Source organism: Cyanistes caeruleus, chromosome 28 (genome assembly GCF_971803275.1).
Source record: "Cyanistes caeruleus chromosome 28, bCyaCae1.hap1.1, whole genome shotgun sequence".
In the NCBI taxonomy this organism is placed as follows: Eukaryota; Metazoa; Chordata; class Aves; order Passeriformes; family Paridae; genus Cyanistes; species Cyanistes caeruleus.
This window is the reverse complement of record NC_141728.1, coordinates 556,884-576,109: the sequence shown is the minus strand read 5'-3', so window position 1 is coordinate 576,109 and position 19,226 is coordinate 556,884. Positions and strand designations below refer to the sequence as shown.

Genomic DNA, 19,226 nt, shown 5'->3' with positions numbered 1-19,226 from the left:
ACCATCCATGGTCATCTCCAGACCACCCAAGGTCATCTCCAGACCATCCATGGTCATCTCCAACCATCCATGGTCACCTCCAACCACCCAAGGTCATCTCCAACCACCCGTGGTCATCTCCAGACCACCCGTGGTCATCTCCAACCACCCGTGGTCATCTCCAACCACCCAAGGTCATCTCCAACCACCCAAGGTCATCTCCAACCACCCATGGTCATCTCCAGACCACCCATGGTCATCTCCAACCACCCAAGGTCATCTCCAACCACCCAAGGTCATCTCCAACCATCCATGGTCACCTCCAGACCACCCAAGGTCATCTCCAGACCACCCATGGTCATCTCCAGCAACCCATGGTCATCTCCAACCACCCAAGGTCACCAAGGTCAAGCTCCACCACCCAAATCCCACCCGACCCCACCCGAGGTCACCCAAAGGTCCAACCCCGCCCCTCCCCCACGCCCCCCCCCCCTCCCCCAGCCCCTCCCCCCCTGATCCCGGAAGTTCCCGCGGGTGGGGGAGGGGCGGGGTCACATGGGGGCGGGGTCGGGGGGCGGGGCCGGCCGGTGCCACGGGGTTTCCTTGTAGATGAACCAGGAGCCGCCGGCCCAGAGCAGGAGGTTGAGGAAGCCGAAGGCCTGGAAAGATCCGGAAAAAAACCCCCGTGCCTCAGTTTACCCCCTTGGGTTTGGACACTCCCCCAGCCCTGCCTCAGTTTACCCCCTTGGGATTGGACACTCCCCCAGCCCTGCCTCAGTTTACCCCCTTGGGATTGGACACTCCCCCAGCCCTGCCTCAGTTTCCCCCCTTGGGATTGGACACTCCCACATTCCTGCCTCAGTTTACCCCCTTGGGATTGGACACTCCCCCAGGCCGTGCCTCAGTTTCCCTGTTTAATTCCCTCCCCCCAGCCGTGCCTCAGTTTCCCTGCCCTCCACACCCCCCCTCCCCTGTCCCTGCCTCAGTTTACCCCCTTGGGATTGGACACTCCCACATTCCTGCCTCAGTTTACCACCTTGGGTTTGGACACTCCCACATTCCTGCCTCAGTTTACCCCCTTGGGTTTGGACACTCCCCCAGGCCGTGCCTCAGTTTCCCTGCCCTCCACACCCCCCCTCCCCTGTCCCTGCCTCAGTTTACCCCCTTGAGATTGGACACTCCCACATTCCTGCCTCAGTTTCCCTGTTTAATTCCCTCCCCCCAGCCGTGCCTCAGTTTCCCCACCCAACCCCCACTCCCCCAGCCGTGCCTCAGTTTCCCTGCTCCAACCCCCCCCTCCCCCCGCCGTGCCTCAGTTTCCCCGCTCACCACCCAAGCCCCCAGCCCTGCCTCAGTTTCCCCATTGATTTCACCCCCGTCCCCCCGCCGTGCCTCAGTTTCCCCGCTCACCACCCAAGCCCCCAGCCGTGCCTCAGTTTCCCTTTCCAAACCCCCCCCCGTCCCCCCGCCGTGCCTCAGTTTCCCCGCTCACCACCGAGGCCCCCAGGCCGCCCATGGGGGTGGGGCCGGAGGGGTCGCAGGTGACGCGGGGGGGGTCGCAGTGGGGGAGGGGCGCGGCCACGGCGGCCCGGACGTGCCCCAGGGCCTGGGCCCAGGCCGAGGAGGCCACGAGCCACAGGGCGGCCACGAGCCCCGAGAGCAGCAGGTCCTGGGGGGAGGGGAGGGGAGAGGGGGAGGGGGAAAAGGTGGGGGAGGGGGGAGGGGAAAGGGGAAAGGTGGGGGAGGGGAAAGATGGGAGGGGAGGGGGGGAGGGGGAGGGGGGAAGGGGAGGGGGGAGGGGAAAGGGGGGAGGGGAGAGGGGGGAGGGGAAAGGTGGGGGAGGGGAGGGGGAAAAGGTGGGGGAGGGGAAAGGGGGGCGGGTAGAAAAGTGGGGGAGGGGAAAGAGGGGGAGGGGAAAAGTGGGGGAGGGGAAAGGGGAAAGGGGGGGAGGGGAAAGGTGGGGGAGGGGAAAGATGGGAGGGGAGGGGGGGAGAGGGAGGGGGGAGGGGAAAGGGGAGAGGGGAGGGGGGGAGGGGAAAGGTGGGGGAGGGGAGAGGGAGAGATGGGGGAGGGGAAAGATGGGGGAGGGGAGGGGGGGAAAGGTGGGGGAGGGGAAAGGGGGGAGGGGAAAGGGGGGGAGGGGAAAGGGGAAAGGTGGGGGAGGGGAAAGATGGGAGGGGGGAGGGGGAGAGGGGAGGGTACAAAAGTGGGGGAGGGGAAAGAGGGGGAGGGGAAAAGTGGGGGAGGGGAAAGGGGAAAGGGGGGAAGGAGAAAGGTGGGGGAGGGGAGAGGGGGAAGGTGGGGGAGGGGAGAGGGGAAAGGTGGGGGAGGGGAGAGGGGAAAGGTGGGGGAGGGGAGAGGGGAAAGGTGGGGGAGGGGAGAGGGGGGAGGGGGAAGGGGAGGGGGGAGGGGGGGAAGGGGGGAGAGGGGAGGGGGGTAAAGGTGGGGGAGGGGAAAGAGGGGAGAGGGGAGAAAAGGTGGGGGAGGGGGGAGGGGAAAGGGGGGGAGGGGAAAGGTGGGGGAGGGGCAAAAGGTGGGGGAGGGAACAGGAGAAAGGGGGGGAGGGGAAAGGTGGGGAAGGGGGGGAGGGGGAAAGGTGGGGGAGGGGAAAGGGGGGAGAGGGGAGGGGGAAAGGGGAAAGGGGGGGAGGGGAAAAGGGGGGAGGGGAAGGTGGGGGGGAAGGTGGGGGAGGGGAAAGGTGGGAGAGGGGAAAGGAAAAAGGGGGGGGAGGGGAAACGAGGGGGAGGGGAAAGGGAAAAGGGGGGGAGGGGAAAGGGGGGAGGGAAAAGGGGGAAGGTGGGGGAGGGGAAAGGGGGAGGGGAAAGGGGGGAGGGGGGAAGGGGAAAGGGGGGAGGGGAAAGGGGGAAGGTGGGGGAGGGGAAAAGGGGGGGAGGGGAAAGGGAGGAGGGGAAAGGGGGGAGGGGAGAGGGGGAGGGGGGAGGGGAAAGGGGGGAGGGGAAAGGTGGGGGAGGGGAGAGGGGAGAGAGGGGAGGGGGGGAGGGGAAAGGGGGGAGGGGAGAGGGGGAGGGGAGGGGAGAAATGTGGGGGAGGGGAAAGGGGAAAGGTGGGGGAGGGGAAAGGGGGGAGGGGAGGGGAAAGGGGGAGACAAAAAAGACAAAAAAAAATTAAAAAAGAAAGAAAAAATTCGATTAAATTCAAATTAATTCTTTTTAATTAAAAAAAAATCCATAAATTAAATTTTTTATTGTATCACTAATTTATAATGAATTATTAGGCAATAATAAATTATTTAATGATAAATAATAATAACAATAACTTTGGGAAGTTTTGGGAGGAAAATGATAAATTTTGGCTTAAAAAAAGAAATTTTGGGATGAAAATATGAAATTTTGGAGCTAAAAAGGGAAATTTTGGGAAAAAAACGAGAAATTTCGGGCTAAAATGGGAAATTTTGGGGGTAAATTGGGAAATTTTGGGCTAAAATGGGAAATTTTGGGATGAAAATGGGAAATTTTGGGGTAAAAAACGGGAATTTCGGGATGAAAATGGGAATTTTGGGGTAAAAAATGTGAATTTTGGGATAAAAACGGGAAATTTTGCAGCTAAAAAAGGAAATTTTGGGGGAAAAAATGGGAATTTTGGGACAAAAAGGGAAATTTTGGGACGAAAATGAGAAATTTTGGGCTAAAAAGGGAAATTTTGGGATGAAAATGGGAAATTTTGGAGCTAAAAAAGGAAATTTTGGGATGAAAATGGGAATTTTGGGGTAAAAAAATGGGAATTTTGAGATGAAAATGGGAAATTTTGGGGTAAAAAATGGGAATTTTGGGATGAAAATGGGAAATTTTGGGGTAAAAAATGGGAATTTTGGGGTAAAAAATGGGAATTTTGGGATGAAAATGGGAAATTTTGGGGTAAAAAACGGGAATTTTGGGGGCGGGACTTACCCGGGCTCCTTGGGAGGCAGCGGAGAGAGAGAAGGAACGGAAAGGGTTAAACCCCTCCCCCCGAAATTCCAGCCCAGAACACCCCGAAATCCCACCCGAGCACACCTGGACACACCTGGGCACACCCAAACACACCTGAGCACACCTGGGGACACATGGACACACCCGAGCACACCTGAGCACACCTGGACACACCTGAGCACACCTGGGGACACCCAAACACACCTGAGCACACCTGGAAACACCTGGACACACCTGGACAGGTAAATCCCACCTGTCCAAACCCCTTAGACCCCACCTGGACACACCCAAGCACACCTGGACACACCCAAGCACACCTGGACACACCCAAGCACACCTGTCCAAGCTCTCAGATCCCACCTGGACACACCTGGACACACCTGTACACACCTGAACACACCTGGACAGGTAAATCCCACCTGTCCCAGCCCTCAAATCCCACCTGGACACACCTGTACACACCTGAACACACCTGGACAGGTAAATCCCACCTGTCCAAGCCCTCAAATCCCACCTGGACACACCTGTACACACCTGAACACACCTGGACAGGTAAATCCCACCTGTCCCAGCCCTCAAATCCCACCTGGCCCCACCTGGACACACCCAAGCACACCTGGACACACCTGTCCAAGCTCTCACACCCCACCTGGACACACCTGGACACACCTGGACACACCTGAACAGGTAAATCCCACCCCCATCACTCACCAGGGTGGGCAGGCGTGACCCCGCACACCTGTACAGGTGCAGGTAGCCCAGGTAAGCCCCCAGGGCCCCCAGGCTGTAGAGAAAAGGTGCTCAATCCCACCTGGGCACACCTGGACACACCTGGACACACCTGGGCAGGTAAATCCCACCTGTCCAAGCTCTCACACCCCACCTGGACACACCTGGACACACCCAAGCACACCTGAACACACCTGGGCACACCAGCCCAAACTCTCAGACCCCACCTGGACACACCTGAGCACACCTGGACACACCTATCCAAGCTCTCAGACCCTACCTGGCCACACCTGGACAGGTAAATCCCACCTGTCCAAGCTCTCAGACCCCACCCGAGCACACCTGGACACACCTGGACACACCTGTCCAAACTCTCAGACCCCACCTGGACACACCTGAGCACACCTGGACACACCTGGACAGGTAAATCCCACCTGTCCCCCCCATCACTCACCAGGGTGGGCAGGCGTGACCCCGCACACCTGTACAGGTGCAGGTAGCCCAGGTAAGCCCCCAGGGCCCCCAGGCTGTAGAGAAAAGGTGCTCAATCCCACCTGGACACACCTGGACACACCTGGACACACCTGGGCAGGTAAATCCCACCTGTCCCAGCCCTCAAATCCCACCTGGACACACCTGGACACACCTGGGGACACCTGGACAGGTAAATCCCACCTCCATCACTCACCAGGGTGGGCAGGCGTGACCCCGCACACCTGTACAGGTGCAGGTAGCCCAGGTAAGCCCCCAGGGCCCCCAGGCTGTAGAGAAAAGCCACCACGGCCACGCCCACGAAGAAGCGGGCGGCCGAGGAGAAGTCCCCGATCAGGTGAACGTCCTGCGGCCAGGTGTGGTTGCACAGGTGAGTCAGAGACGGCAGGAACACGGCCTGGTTCAACCTGGGGGGAGGGGAAGGGTGGGGTCACCTGGGGGGGTGACAGCTGGGGTCACCTGGGGTCACCTGGGGTCACCTGGGGTCACCTGAGGGGGGTTTGGGGTCACCTGGGGTCACCTGAGGGGGGGTTGGGGTCACCTGGGGTCACCTGGGGTCACCTGGGGGGAATTTGGGGTCACCTGGGGTCACCTGGGGTCACCTGGGGTTACCTGAGGGGGGGTTGGGGTCACCTGGGGGGGGTTTGGGGTCACCTGGGGACATCTGAGGGGGGTTTGGGGTCACCTGGACACACCTGGGGTCACCTGGGGTCACCTGAGGGGGATTTGGGGTCACCTGGGGGGGATCTGGGGTCACCTGGGGTCACCTGAGGGGAGTTTGGGGTTACCTGGGGTCACCTGGGGTCACCTGGGGTCACCTGGGGTCACCTGAGGGGGGGTTGGGGTCACCTGGACACACCTGGGGTCACCTGGGGTTACCTGAGGGGGGTTTGGGGTCACCTGGGGGGGGTTTGGGGTCATCTGGACACACCTGGGGTCACCTGGGGTCACCTGGGGTTACCTGAGGGGGGTTTGGGGTCACCTGGGGGGGGTTTGGGGTCATCTGGACACACCTGGGGTCACCTGGGGTCACCTGGGGTTACCTGAGGGGGGTTTGGGGTCACCTGGGGTCACCTGAGGCAGGGTTGGGGTCACCTGGGGACATCTGGGGGGGGTTTGGGGTCACCTGGAGGGGGTTGGGGTCACCTGGGGACATCTGAGGGGGGTTTGGGGTCACCTGGGGTCTCCTGAGGGGGGGCTGGGGTCACCTGGGGGGTGTTTGGGGTCACCTGGAGTCACCTGGGGTCACCTGAGGGGGTTTGGGGTCACCTGGAGACATCTGGGGGGGGTTTGGGGTCACCTGGGGACATCTGGACACACCTGAGGTCACCGGGACACCCCTGGAGTCACCTGGGGAGCACTTCAGAGTCTCCTGAGCCTTCCATCGCCACCTGTCCCTCACCTGTCCCTGTGTCACTGTGTCACCTGTGTCACCTGTCCCTGTGTCACTGTGTCACCTGTGTCACCTGTGTCACCTGTCCCACCTGTGTCACCTGTCCCTGTGTCACCTGTGTCACCTGTGTCACCTGTGTCACCTGTGTCACCTGTCCCACCTGTGTCACCTGTCCCAGGTGTCTCACCTGTCCCTGTGTCACCTGTGTCACCTGTCCCTGTGTCACCTGTGTCACTGTGTCACCTGTGTCACCTGTCCCACCTGTCCCACCTGTCCCAGGTGTCTCACCTGTCCCTGTCTCACCTGTGTCACCTGTCCCACCTGTCTCACCTGTCCCTGTGTCACCTGTGTCACCTGTCCCTGTCTCACCTGTCCCTGTCTCACCTGTGTCACCTGTCCCTGTGTCACCTGTCCCAGGTGTCTCACCTGTCCCCGTGTCCCTGTGTCACCTGTCCCAGGTGTGTCACCTGTCCTGTCTCACCTGTCCTGTGTCACCTGTGTCACCTGTCCCTGTCTCACCTGTCCCTGTGTCACCTGTGTCACCTGTGTCACCTGTCTCACCTGTCCCAGGTGTCTCACCTGTCCCTGTGTCACCTGTCCCTGTGTCACCTGTGTCCCAGGTGTCCAATCTCACCTGAAGGGGTACCCGAAGGCGGCAGTGACGGTCGTTGTCTGGTTCACCTGTCCCAGGTGTGTCACCTGTCCCTGTGTCACCTGTCCCACCTGTGTCACCTGTGTCACCTGTCTCACCTGTCCCAGGTGTCTCACCTGTCCTGTGTCACCTGTCCCACCCGTGTCACCTGTCCCTGTGTCACCTGTGTCACCTGTCCCAGGTGTCTCACCTGTCCCAGGTGTCTCACCTGTCCCTGTCTCACCTGTGTCACCTGTGTCACCTGTCCCTGTGTCACCTGTATCACCAGTCCCAAGTGTCTCACCTGTCCCTGTGTCACCTGTGTCACCTGTGTCACCTGTCCCAGGTGTCTCACCTGAAGGGGTACCCGAAGGCGGCAGTGACGGTCGTTGTCTGGTTCACCTGTCCCAGGTGTCCCCCGCAGGTGACGCTGAAGGTGACGGAGCCCTCGAAGCCGCCGCAGGTGGAGAAAGCGAAGATGGAGAAAAACTGGGGGGGGGGGGGAAAGGAAGGGACGGAAAGTTCCGGAAAAGGCGGGAAAAACAACGGGGATTTGGGGGAAAAATGGGAATTTGGGGACAAAAAATGGGAATTTAAGGAAAAAAAATGGGGATTTGGGGAAAAAAAAAGGGAATTTGGGGAGAAAAAATGGGGATTTGGGGGAAAAAAGGGGGAAAAAAATGGGAATTTGGGAAAAAAAATGGGGATTTGGGGGAAAAAAAAGGGAATTTGGGGAAATTTGGGGAGAAAAAATGGGGATTTTGGGAAAAAAGGGGAAAAAAATGGGGATTTGGGGAAAAAAAATGGGGAAAAATGGGAATTTAAGGAAAAAAATGGGGATTTGGGGAAAAAAATGGGGATTTGGGGGAAAAAAATGGGGGAAAAATGGGAATTTGGGAAAAAAAATGGGGATTTGGGGAAAAAAATGGGGATTTGGGGGACAAAAAATGGGGATTTGGGGAAAAAAAATGGGGATTTGGGGAAATTTGGGGAGAAAAAAACGGGAATTTGGGGGAAAAAATGGGAATTTAAGGGAAAAAATGGGGATTTGGGGAAAAAAATGGGGATTTGGAGAAATTTGGGGAGAAAAAAATGGAATTTGGGAAAAAAATGGGAATTTAAGGAAAAAAATGGGGATTTGGGGAGAAAAAAGGGGGAAAATGAGAATTTGGGAAAAAAAATGGGGATTTGGGGAAAAAAAAGGGAATTTGGGGAGAAAAAAATGGGTATTTGGGGGAAAAAATGGGGATTTGGGGGAAAAAATGGGGATTTGGGGAAAAAAAATGGGAATTTAAGAAAAAAAATGGGAATTTGGGGAGAAAAAAAGGCAATTTGGGGGGATTTGGAGAAAAAAAATCGGGGATTTGGGGAAAAAAAGGGGGGAAAAATGAGAATTTGGGAAAAAAAATGGGGATTTGGGGAAAAAAAATGGGGATTAGGGGAAAAAAAATGGGGATTTGGGGAAAAAAATGGGGATTTGGGGGAAAAAAGGGGGAAAAAAATGGGAATTTGGGAAAAAAAATGGGGATTTGGGGGAAAAAATGGGAATTTGGGGAAAAAAATGGGGATTTGGGGGGAAAAAAATGGGGATTTGGGGAAATTTGGGGAAAAAAAATGGGGATTTGGGAAAAAAAGGGAATTTGGGGAGAAAAAAATGGGAATTTGGGGAAAAAAATGGGGATTTGGGGAAAAATGGGGATTTGGGGAAAAAATGGGGATTTGGGGAAAAAAAATGGGGATTTGGGGGAAAAAATGGGGATTTGGGGAAATTTGGGGAGAAAAAAATGGGAATTTGGGGGAAAAAAAAGGGAATTTGGGGAAATTTGGGGAGAAAAAATGGGGATTTTGGGAAAAAAGGGGAGAAAAAATGGGGATTTGGGGAAAAAAGGGGGAAAAATGAGAATTTGAGAAAAAAAAATGGGGATTTGGGGAAAAAAATGGGGATTTGGGGAAAAAAAGGGAGAAAAATGAGAATTCAAGGAAAAAAATGGGGATTTGGGGAAAATAATGGGGATTTGGGGAAATTTGGGGGAAAAAAATGGGGATTTGGGGAAAAAATGGGGGGAAATGGGAATTTAAGGAAAAAAATGGGAATTTGGGGAAAAAAAAAGGGAATTTGGGGAGAAAAAATGGGGATTTGGGGGAAAAAACGGGGAAAAAAATGGGAATTTGGGAAAAAAAATGGGGATTTGGGGAAAAAAATGGGGATTTGGGGAAAAAAATGGGGATTTGGGGAATAAAATGGGGATTTGGGGAAATTTGGGGAGAAAAAATGGGGATTTGGGGAAAAAAAGGGAGAAAATGGGAATTTAAGGAAAAACAACAGGAATTTGGGGAAAAAAATGGGGATTTGGGGGAAAAAAAGGGGGAAAAAATGGGAATTTAAGGGAAAAAATGGGGATTTGGGGGAAAAAAAGGGAATTTGGGGAGAAAAAAATGGGAATTTGGGGGAAAAAATGGGGATTTGGGGGAAAAAAATGGGGATTTAGGGGAAAAAAAGGGGGAAAAATGGGAATTTAAGGGAAAAAATGGGGATTTGGGGGAAAAAAAGGGAATTTGGGGAGAAAAAAATGGGGATTTGGGGGAAAAAAAAGGGAATTTGGGGAAATTTGGGGAGAAAAAATGGGGATTTTGGGAAAAAAGGAGAAAAAAAATGGGGATTTGGGGAAAAAAATGGTGATTTGGGGAAATTTGGGGGAAAAAAATGGGGATTTGGGGAAAAAAGGGGGAAAAAATGGGAATTTAAGGGAAAAAATGGGGATTTGGGGGAAAAAAATGGGGATTTGGGGAAATTTGGGAATAAAAAAGGGAAAGTTGGGGGAATTTGGAGAAAAAAAAGGGAATTTGGGGGGAAAAAAATGGGAATTTGGGGTGGGGGGTTGGTGGAAATTGGGGATTTTTGGGGCCTTTTTCGCCGTTTTGAGCCCATTTTTGGTTCCTCCCAGTCCCCCCCAGTCCCTCCCAGTTTATCCCAGTTCCCTCCCAGTCCATCCCAGTCCCCCCAGTCCATCCCAGTTCATCCCAGTTCATCCCAATCCCCTCCCAGTCCATCCCAGTCCCTCCCAGTCCATCCCAGTCCATCCCAGTTCCCTCCCAGTCCCTCCCAGTTCATCCCAGTTCATCCCAGTTCCCTCCCAGTCCCTCCCAGTCCATCCCAGTCCCTCCCAGTTCCCTCCCAGTCCATCCCAGTCCATCCCAGTCCATCCCAGTCCATCCCAGTCCATCCCAGTCCATCCCAGTCCATCCCAATCCCCTCCCAATCCCCTCCCAGTTCCCCCCAGTCCCTCCCAGTCCCTCCCAGTCCATCCCAGTCCCCCCCAGTTCCCTCCCAGTCCATCCCAGTCCCCCCCAGTCCATCCCAGTCCCTCCCAGTCCCTCCCAGTCCCTCCCAGTCCATCCCAGTTCCCTCCCAGTTCCCTCCCAGTCCCCTCCCAGTCCCTCCCAGTCCATCCCAGTCCCCCCCAGTTCCCTCCCAGTCCCTCCCAGTCCCCTCCCAGTCCCTCCCAGTCCCTCCCAGTTCATCCCAGTCCCCCCCAGTCCCCCCCAGTTTGTCCCAGTTTCCCCCAGTTCCCCCCAGTCCCCTCCCAGTTTCCCCCAGTCCCCCCCAGTTCCGCACCCACTGCAGGGCCCGGTTCAGCCCCAGCGGCTCCTTCAGCGGCCCCAGCGACACCCGCGGAGCCGCCATCGCCTCCCTGACGTCACCGACGGCGCGACGGAAGTGACGTCACACCCCCCCCCACACCGCCCGCCGCCGCGCCCTCATTTGCATCCCGCGCGCTGATTGGCCGGCGCGGATTTCGCTCCTTATATGGACATACGGCCACGCCCACACAGTCTATAGATAATTTGCATATGCCTCATTAGCATATGCAGCATTAGCATATCTCCGCGCTTCCGCGTTCGCCGCGCTCCTCATTTGCATAAACGCGCTCTGGATTTGCATAATTAAACCCCCCCCGTTTAAAAGAAAAAGGCTTAATTTGCATAATTAAAGGCCTTATCACGCTTTATTGGGTTCGTTTGCATAGACACGCCCTCACCGAAAAGCTCATTTGCATAAATCCCGCTGGCCACGCCCCCTTTTGGTGATCCCGCCTTGGACGGCGCCGCCCGGGAGCCCCAAAATGTCCCCAAAAAAGCCCAAAATGTCCCAAAAATGCCAAAAATGTCCCCAAAAAAGCCCAAAATGTCCCAAAAATGCCAAAAATGTCCCCAAAAAGGCAAAAATGTCCCCAAAAAGTCCCAAAAATGCCAAAAATGTCCCCAAAAAAGCCCAAAATGTCCCCAAAAATGTCCCTGAGGGACCCGAAATGTCCCCAAGGACCCGAAATTCATCCCAGGAGCCCCAAAATGTCCCCAAGGACCCCCAGATGTCCCCAAGGTCCCCTCAGAAGTCCCTGGTGTCCCTAAGGCCACCCCAGGTGTCCCCAAGGCCACCTGAGATGTCCCCAAGGCCACCCCAGGTGTCCCCAAGGCCACCCCAGGTGTCCCCAAGGTCCCCCAGGTGTCCCCAAGGTCCCCCAGGTGTCCCCAATGTCCCCTCAGATGTCTCCAAGGCCACCCCAGGTGTCCCCAAGGCCACCTGAGATGTCCCCAAGGTCCCCCAAGGCCACCTGAGATGTCCCCAAGGCCACCCCAGGTGTCCCCAAGGCCACCTAAGATGTCCCCAAGATCCCCCCAGGTGTCCCCAAGGCCACCCCCGGTGTCCCCAAGGCCACCTGAGATGTCCCCAGGGCCACCCCAGGTGTCCCCTCAGAAGTCCCAGATGTCCCCAAGGCCACCTGAGATGTCCCCAAGGCCACCCCGGGTGTCCCCTCAGAAGTCCCAGATGTCCCCAAGGCCACCCCCGGTGTCCCCAGGCCCCGTCCGGCCGTGGCCGAAGCCCCTCAGGCGTCGCCGTTCGCAGCGTCCGGCCCGGCCCAGCAGCTCCACCTGCACCGGCCGGGCCTGGTGGCCACCGTGGCCACCGAGAACCCGGCCCTGGTGGCCACCGAGGTGACCCTTGGGATTGTCCCCACTGGCCCCTTGGCCACCGGACCTGCAGCCGCAGCCACCGCAGCCTTGTCCACCCTCCTGGTGGCCACCAAACCCACCCTGGTGGCCACCAACCCCTTGACCACCACCGCCCTCCCAGTGGCCACCACCACCATCCTGGTGGCCACCACCGGCTTCAGTGTTCCTGCTGCTCTGGTGGCCACCAACCCCATCGTGGTGGCCACAACCCCCTTGACCACCACCCCAACGACCACCAACCCCATCCTGGTGGCCACCACCGCCATCTTGGTGGCCACCAACCCCTTGACCACCACCCAAATGACCACCACCACCCTCCCGGTGGCCACCAACCCCATCCTGGTGGCCACAACCGCCTTGACCACCACCCCGGTGGCCACCAACCCCATCCTGGTGGCCACAACCCCCTTGACCACCACCCCAGTGGCCACCAACCCCTTGTCCACCACCCCAATGACCACCACCACCTTCAGTGTTCCTGCCCCGGTGGCCACCAACCCCATCCTGGTGGCCACCAACCCCTTGACCACCACCCCAATGGCCACCAACCCCATCCTGGTGGCCACCAACCCCTTGACCACCACCCCAATGGCCACCACCGCCATCTTGGTGGCCACCACCCCCCTCCTTGGCCACCCTCACCCCTCTCTTGCCCAGGGCCAGCTTGGGCCGTCCCCTGTCCAGCGCGTCCAGCAGGACGCAAGCCATGCAGGTGTCCCCGCTGGCCACCGCCCCGCAGCGCCCGCAAGCCCCGGCCGCCGCCCCCGGGGCCGCCCCCAGCGCCAGACGCCGGCCCGAGTGGGCCAGGGCGGCCACCGCCGCCGGCCTGGTGGCCTCCAGGTCCTTCAGGAGGGCCCGGGGGTGGCCGCGGAAGGCCAGGGGCGCGTGGTGGCACTCGGCGCTGGCGTAGGGCAGCCCCCGGAAGTGGGCGTAGAGGACGATCTCCTTCTGGGCCGCGTGGCGCAGCGGCTTCAGCCGCGGCACCGGCGGCCGCGGGGAGGTCCTGGGGGGGCGGGAGGGCGGGGGGCGGGGTTCTGGTGGGGTCTGGTGGGGTTCTGGTGGGGTCTGGTGGGGTTCGGGTGGGGTCTGGTGGGGTTCTGGTGGGGTCTGGTGAGGTTCTGGTGGGTTCTGGTGGGGTTCTGATGGGGTCTGGTGGGCTTTGGGTGGGGTCTGGTGAGGTTCTGGTGGGGTCTGGCGGGGTTCTGGTGGGGTCTGGCGGGGTTCTGGTGGGGTCTGGTGGGGTTTGGGTGGGTTCTGGTGGGGTTCTGGTGGGGTCTGGTGGGGTTTGGGTGGGTTCTGGTGGGCTTTGGGTGGGTTCCAAGGTTCTGGTGGTGTCTGGTGGGGTTCTGGTGGGTTCTGGTGGGCTTTGGGTGGGGTCTGGTGGTCTTTGGGTGGGGTCTGGTGAGGTTCTGGTGGGTTCTGGTGGGCTTTGGGTGGGGTCTGGTGGGGTTCTGGTGGGTTCTCCAAGGGTTTTGTTGGGTTCTGGTTGGGTTCCGGTGGGTTCTGAGCGTTGGTTGGGTTCTGGTGGGTTCTGGGTGGGGTCTGGTGGGGTTCGGGTGGGGTCTGGTGGGCTTTGGGTGGGGTCTGGCGGGGTTCTGGTGGGTTCTCCAAGGGTTTTGTTGGGTTCTGGTTTGGTTCCATTGGGTTCTGAGCGTTGGTTGGGTTCTGGTGGGTTCTGGGTGGGGTCTGGTGGGTTCTGGGTGGGGTCTGGTGGGCTTTGGGTGGGGTCTGGTGGGGTTCTGGTGGGGTTTGGTGGGGTTCCATTGGGTTCTGGTAAGGTTCCATTGGGTTCTGGTGGGGTTTGGTTGGGTTCTGGTTGGGTTCCATTGGGTTCTGGTGGGGTTTGGTTGGGTTCTGGTTGGGTCTGGGTGGATTCTCCAAGGGTTCCGTTGAGTTCTCCAAGGGTTCCATTGGGTTCTCCTTGGATTCCGTTGGGTTCTCCTTGGGTTCTGTTGGGTTCTCCAAAGGTTCCATTGGGTTCTCTGAAGGTTCCATTGGGTTCTCCTTGGATTCCGTTGGGTTCTCCTTGGATTCCATTGGGTTCTCCTTGGGTTCTGTTGGGTTCTCCTTGGGTTCCATTGAGTTCTCCAAAGGTTCCATTGAGTTCTCCTTGGGTTCCATTGGGTTCTCCAAGGGTTCTGTTGGGTTCCTCTTGGGTTCCATTGGGTTCTCCTTGGGTTCCGTTGGGTTCTCCTTGGGTTCCGTTGATATCCGGTTGGCTCCCGTTGACTTTCCCCACGATTCCATCGCCTTGGTGGCCCCGGGGGTGCCCTTGGTGGCCCAAGAGGCCTCGTTGGTGGCCCTGGTGATGTTGGTGGCCCTCAAGATCTCATTGGTGGCCTCCAAAGCCTCGTTGGTGGCCCCAGTGACATTGGTGGCCCCAGAAGTCTCATTGGTGGCCCCAGTGACGTTGGTGGCCCCAGAAGTCTCATTGGTAGCCCCAGTGATGTTGGTGGCCCCCGAGGTGACGTTGGTGGCCCCAGTGACGTTGGTGGCCCCAGAGGTCTCATTGGTAGCCCCAGTGACGTTGGCGGCCCCAGAAGTCTCATTGGTAGCCCCAGTGACGTTGGTGGCCCCCGAGGTGATGTTGGTGGCCCCAGGGGTGGCCCCGGTGGCCCCCGAGGCCTCGTTGGCCGCGCGCCGCAGCCGGGCCACGTCGCCCCGCAGGAAATTCATCAGCACCGTCTCGGCCACGTCGTCGGCGTTGTGGCCTGGGGGGAGCCAGAGTGACCACAGGTGACCAGAGGTGACCACTGACCACCAATGACCACCAGAGGCCACCTGTGACCAGTGGTGACCACCAGTGACCAGTGGTGACCACAGGTGACCCCTGACCACCAATGACCACCAGAGGCCACCGGTGACCAGTGGTGACCACCAGTGACCAGAGGTGACCACCAGTGACCAGTGGTGACCAGAGGTGACCAAAGGTGACCACTGACCACCAATGACCGCCAGAGGCCACCAGTGACCAGTGGTGACCAGTGGTGACCAGAGGTGACCACAGGTGACCACTGACCACCAATGACCACCAGAGGCCACCGGTGACCAGTGGTGACCACCAGTGACCAGAGGTGACCAGAGGTGACCACCAGTGACCAGTGGTGACCAGAGGTGACCACCAGTGACCAGAAGTGACCACTGACCACCAATGACCACCGGTGACCAGAGATGACCAATGGTGACCACGGACCATCGGTGACCACCAATGACCACCAGTGACCAGAAGTGGCCACTGACCACCAGTGACCACCACTGACCAGAGGTGACCACCGGTGACCAGAGATGACCAGTGGTGACCACCGGTGACCAGAGATGACCAGTGGTGACCAGTGGTGACCAGAGATGACCAGTGGTGACCAGTGGTGACCACCACTGACCAGAGGTGACCACCATTGACAAGAGGTGACCACCAGTGACCACCAATGACGACCAGTGACCACCAATGACCAAAGATGACCACCAGTGACCACCAGTGACCAGTGATGCCTTCCCAGTCCAAACCAGTGACCTCCAAGTAATGATGAAAAATCTCCCAGTAACAACCCAACCCCCTCCCAGTTTATCCCAGTTCATCCCAGTCCCTCCCAGTTTATACCAGTTCCTCCCAGTTCCCTCCCAGTTCATCCCAGCTCCTCCCAGTCCACCCCAGTTCATCCCAGTTCCCTCTGACTTTATCCCAGTCTCTCCCAGTCCCTCCCAGTGCCCCCCAATCCCCTCCCAGTTCCCTCCCAGTTTATCCCAACCCCCTCCCAGTCCATCCCAGTTCATCCCAGTTCCCTCCGAGTTTATCCCAGTCTCTCCCAGTCCCTCCCAGTTCATCCCAGTCTCTCCCAGTGCCCCCCAGTCCATCCCAGTCCATCCCAGTTTATCCCAGTTCCCTCCCAGTTCCCTCCCAGTCCATCCCAGTCCCTCCCAGTCCATCCCAGTTTACCCCAATCCCCTCCCAGTCCATCCCACTCCCCTCCCAGTTTATCCCAGTCCCTCCCAGTCCATCCCAGTCCCTCCCAGTCCATCCCAGTTTACCCCAATCCCCTCCCAGTCCATCCCACTCCCCTCCCAGTTTATCCCAGTCCCTCCCAGTCCATCCCAGTCCCTCCCAGTCCATCCCAGTCCCTCCCAGTTCCCTCCCAGTTTATCCCAGTCCCTCCCAGTTTACCCCAATCCCTTCCCAGTCCATCCCACTCCCCTCCCAGTCCCTCCCAGTCCCCTCCCAGTCCATCCCAGTCCCTCCCAGTCCATCCCAGTCCATCCCAGTCCCTCCCAGTCCATCCCAGTTCCCTCCCAGTCCCTCCCAGTCCCCTCCCAGTCCCTCCCAGTCCATCCCAGTCCCTCCCATCCCCCTCCCAGTCCCTCCCAGTTTATCCCAGTCCCTCCCAGTCCCTCCCAGTCCATCCCAGTCACTCACCAGTGGCGATCCAATCCGCCCCCATCTCCCTGGCCGCCCTCTCCAGCGCCTGCCTCCTGAAGACCCCGCAGACCGTGCAGCGGCTGCGGCCCCCCAGGACCCCCCCCAACTCATCCACCCCCCACCCAAAAACCTCCCGGTGCGAGACCACCAGCAGGGGGAGGGGCAGCGCCTCCCCCACCCCCCTCAGCACCCCCAAAGCCTCGTCCCTGTACCCCAAAATCCCCTCGTCCACCCCCAAAAGCGCCAGGCGCAGCCCCAGGCGGTGCCGGCGGTTGAGCCGCGCCAGGACGTGCGCCAGCACCGTGGAGTCTTTGCCCCCCGAGGCGGCCACGGCCACGGCGTGGCCGTTTTGGGGCGAAATTCCCGGATTTTGGGGCGTCAGGAGGGCGCGGAGGGTCTCGGATTCGAAGGCGGAGAGGAAGCAGCGGCGGCAGAAGGGTTGGAGGGAGCGGGAGCGGAGGAGGGAGGAGGGGAGGGGGCAGCGGGAGCAGCGGGGAGGGGGCATGGCCTGGAAAAAATAAATAAATAAAAATGAAAGTTTTTAGGATAAAATCGGAATTTTTTTTTTTAATTAAGGTTGAGATTTTTTGAAGTTTTAAATCGAAGTTTTGGAGTTAAGATGGAAATATTTAAGTTAAAATTGGGATTTTTTAATTACAGCTGAAATTTTTAAAGTTTGAAATTGAAGTTTTTAAGCTAAAATTGAAATTTTTTAATTAAAATCTAAATTTTTAAAGTTTCAAATTGAAGTTTTGAAGTTAAAATTGAAATTTTTTAATTAAAATCAAAATTCTTAAAGTTTCAAGTTGAAGTTTTGAAGTTAAAATTGAAATTTTTTAATTAAAACTCAAAATTTTTAAAGTTTCAAATTGAAGTTTTGAAGTTAAAATTGAAATTTTTGAATTAAAAATTGAAATTTTTAAAGTTTCAAATTGAAGTTTTGAAGTTAAAATTGAAATTTTTTAATTAAAACTCAAAATTTTTAAAGTTTCAAATTGAAGTTTTGAAGTTAAAATTGAATTTTTTTAATTGAAATCGAAATTTTTAAAGTTTCAAATGGAAGTTTTTAAGCTAAAATTGAAATTTTTTAATTAAAATCTAAATTCTTAAAGTTTCAAGTTGAAGTTTTGAAGTTAAAATTGAAATTTTTTGATTAAAAGCCAAAATTTTTAAAGTTTTAAGTTGAAGTTTTGAGATTAAAATTGAAGTTTTTTGATTAAAAGCCAAAATTTTTAAAGTTTTAAGTTGAAGTTTTAAAGTTAAAATTCAGAATTTGAAGTTAAAGTTAAAATTTTCAGATTGAAATTAAAATTGTTTTAAATTAAAGTTAAAATTCCTTAAATTAAAATTGAAAATCTGAAATTAAAATTAAGTTTTGAATTAAAAGTTTTAAATTAAAATATTAAATGCTTTAAATTAAAACTTTTAAATTAAAAATAAATTTTTCCAATTAAAATGAAAATATTTAAATTACAATTTTTAAGTTAAAATTCAAGTTTTTAAGTTAAGATTTTTAAGTTAAAATTTATATTTGTAAATTAAAGGTTTTAAGTTAAAAATTAAAGCTTTAAATTGAAACTTTTAAGACAAAATTGAAATTTTTAAATTAAAATTTTTGATTTAAAATTAAAGTTTTTAAGTTAAAATTAAAATATTTAAATTAGAGTTTTTAAAGTTAAAATTAAGCTTTTTTTAAATTAGAATTTTTAAGTTGAAGTTAAGGTTTTTTAAGTCAAAATTAAAAATTATTAAATTAAAATTAAATTTTACAAAATTCCCTGGAATCTCCCCAGATTTACTCAAAATCCACTCGGGAACCCCAAAATTCACTGGAATCTCCCCAAAATCCACTCGGGAACCTCAAATCCCCCCCCGGATTCCCCAATGGTCCCTCCCAAGCTCCTAAAACCCTTTGAGACCCCCCCCCAAAATCCCCCCTCAAACCACAAATGGTTCTGCCCAAAACCCCCAAAATCCCTCTAAAAATCCCCAAATCCCCCCCAAAAAAATTCCCAAATGGTTTCTCCCTCTCCCCTCAAATCCCCCCCCGGGGACCCCTCAAAATCCACCCCCCCAAAACGCCCTCAAAATGGTTCCGCCCAAACTCTACCCCCCCCCACAGGAATGGTTTTTCCCATCCCCCCCCCTCAGAGCCTCCCAAACTCCTGGGGACCCCCAAAACCCCCCCAAATTCTCCCCCCGGAGCAAATGGTCTCTCCCAGACCCCCTAAAAACCCCTCGGGACCCCCCAAATTATCCCCGGACCCCCCTTTACCCCCCCCCTTTCCGTACTCGCGGTGGTCGCGTCCGCCCGGAGCCGCCTCAGGCCGAGCCTTTCCCGCCCTGCCTTGCGCATGCGCAGGCCACTCCCATTTCCCCCCCTCAGAGCAGCGACCAATCAGCGCCCGTCTTTTCCCGCTTTTCTCCCGCCCCGCAGAGACGGACCAATCAGAGCGGCACTTCCGGGTTTAGTCACGCTTCCGGAGCCAATCAGCGCGTGGCACGGCCTTAGAGGGTTCAGCCAATCAGCGCGCGATGAGGGCGGGGTTTAAAGGCGGCCTTGAGGCTCCGCCCACGGAGTCTTAAAGGGACAGCGCTCATTAAAAGGGGCGGGATTTAAAAAGAGGGTGGGGCTTAAAAAGGCGGGAA

The 19,226-nt window shown here is 55.8% G+C and overlaps 2 protein-coding genes across 2 annotated transcripts; both read right to left on the bottom strand.

Moving 5' to 3' along the window:
* Window positions 1–389: 389 nt before the first annotated feature.
* On the bottom strand, window positions 390–10,977 carry LOC147648985 (synaptophysin-like protein 1). The gene is made up of 5 exons (XM_086864919.1): window positions 10,770–10,977; window positions 7,509–7,642; window positions 5,326–5,536; window positions 1,472–1,648; window positions 390–638 (listed from the first exon to the last, which is right to left on the bottom strand). Exons 1-5 carry the CDS (start codon window positions 10,836–10,838, stop codon window positions 531–533), a joined length of 699 nt encoding a protein of 232 aa, XP_086721045.1. The 5' UTR covers window positions 10,839–10,977; the 3' UTR covers window positions 390–530.
* A 164-nt stretch (window positions 10,978–11,141) lies between these two features.
* On the bottom strand, window positions 11,142–18,942 carry CTU1 (cytosolic thiouridylase subunit 1). The gene is made up of 3 exons (XM_086864910.1): window positions 18,870–18,942; window positions 16,575–17,085; window positions 11,142–14,877 (listed from the first exon to the last, which is right to left on the bottom strand). The coding sequence occupies exons 2-3, from the start codon at window positions 17,080–17,082 to the stop codon at window positions 11,969–11,971; spliced, it is 3,417 nt and encodes a 1,138-aa protein (XP_086721036.1). The 5' UTR covers window positions 17,083–17,085; window positions 18,870–18,942; the 3' UTR covers window positions 11,142–11,968.
* Window positions 18,943–19,226: the final 284 nt, after the last annotated feature.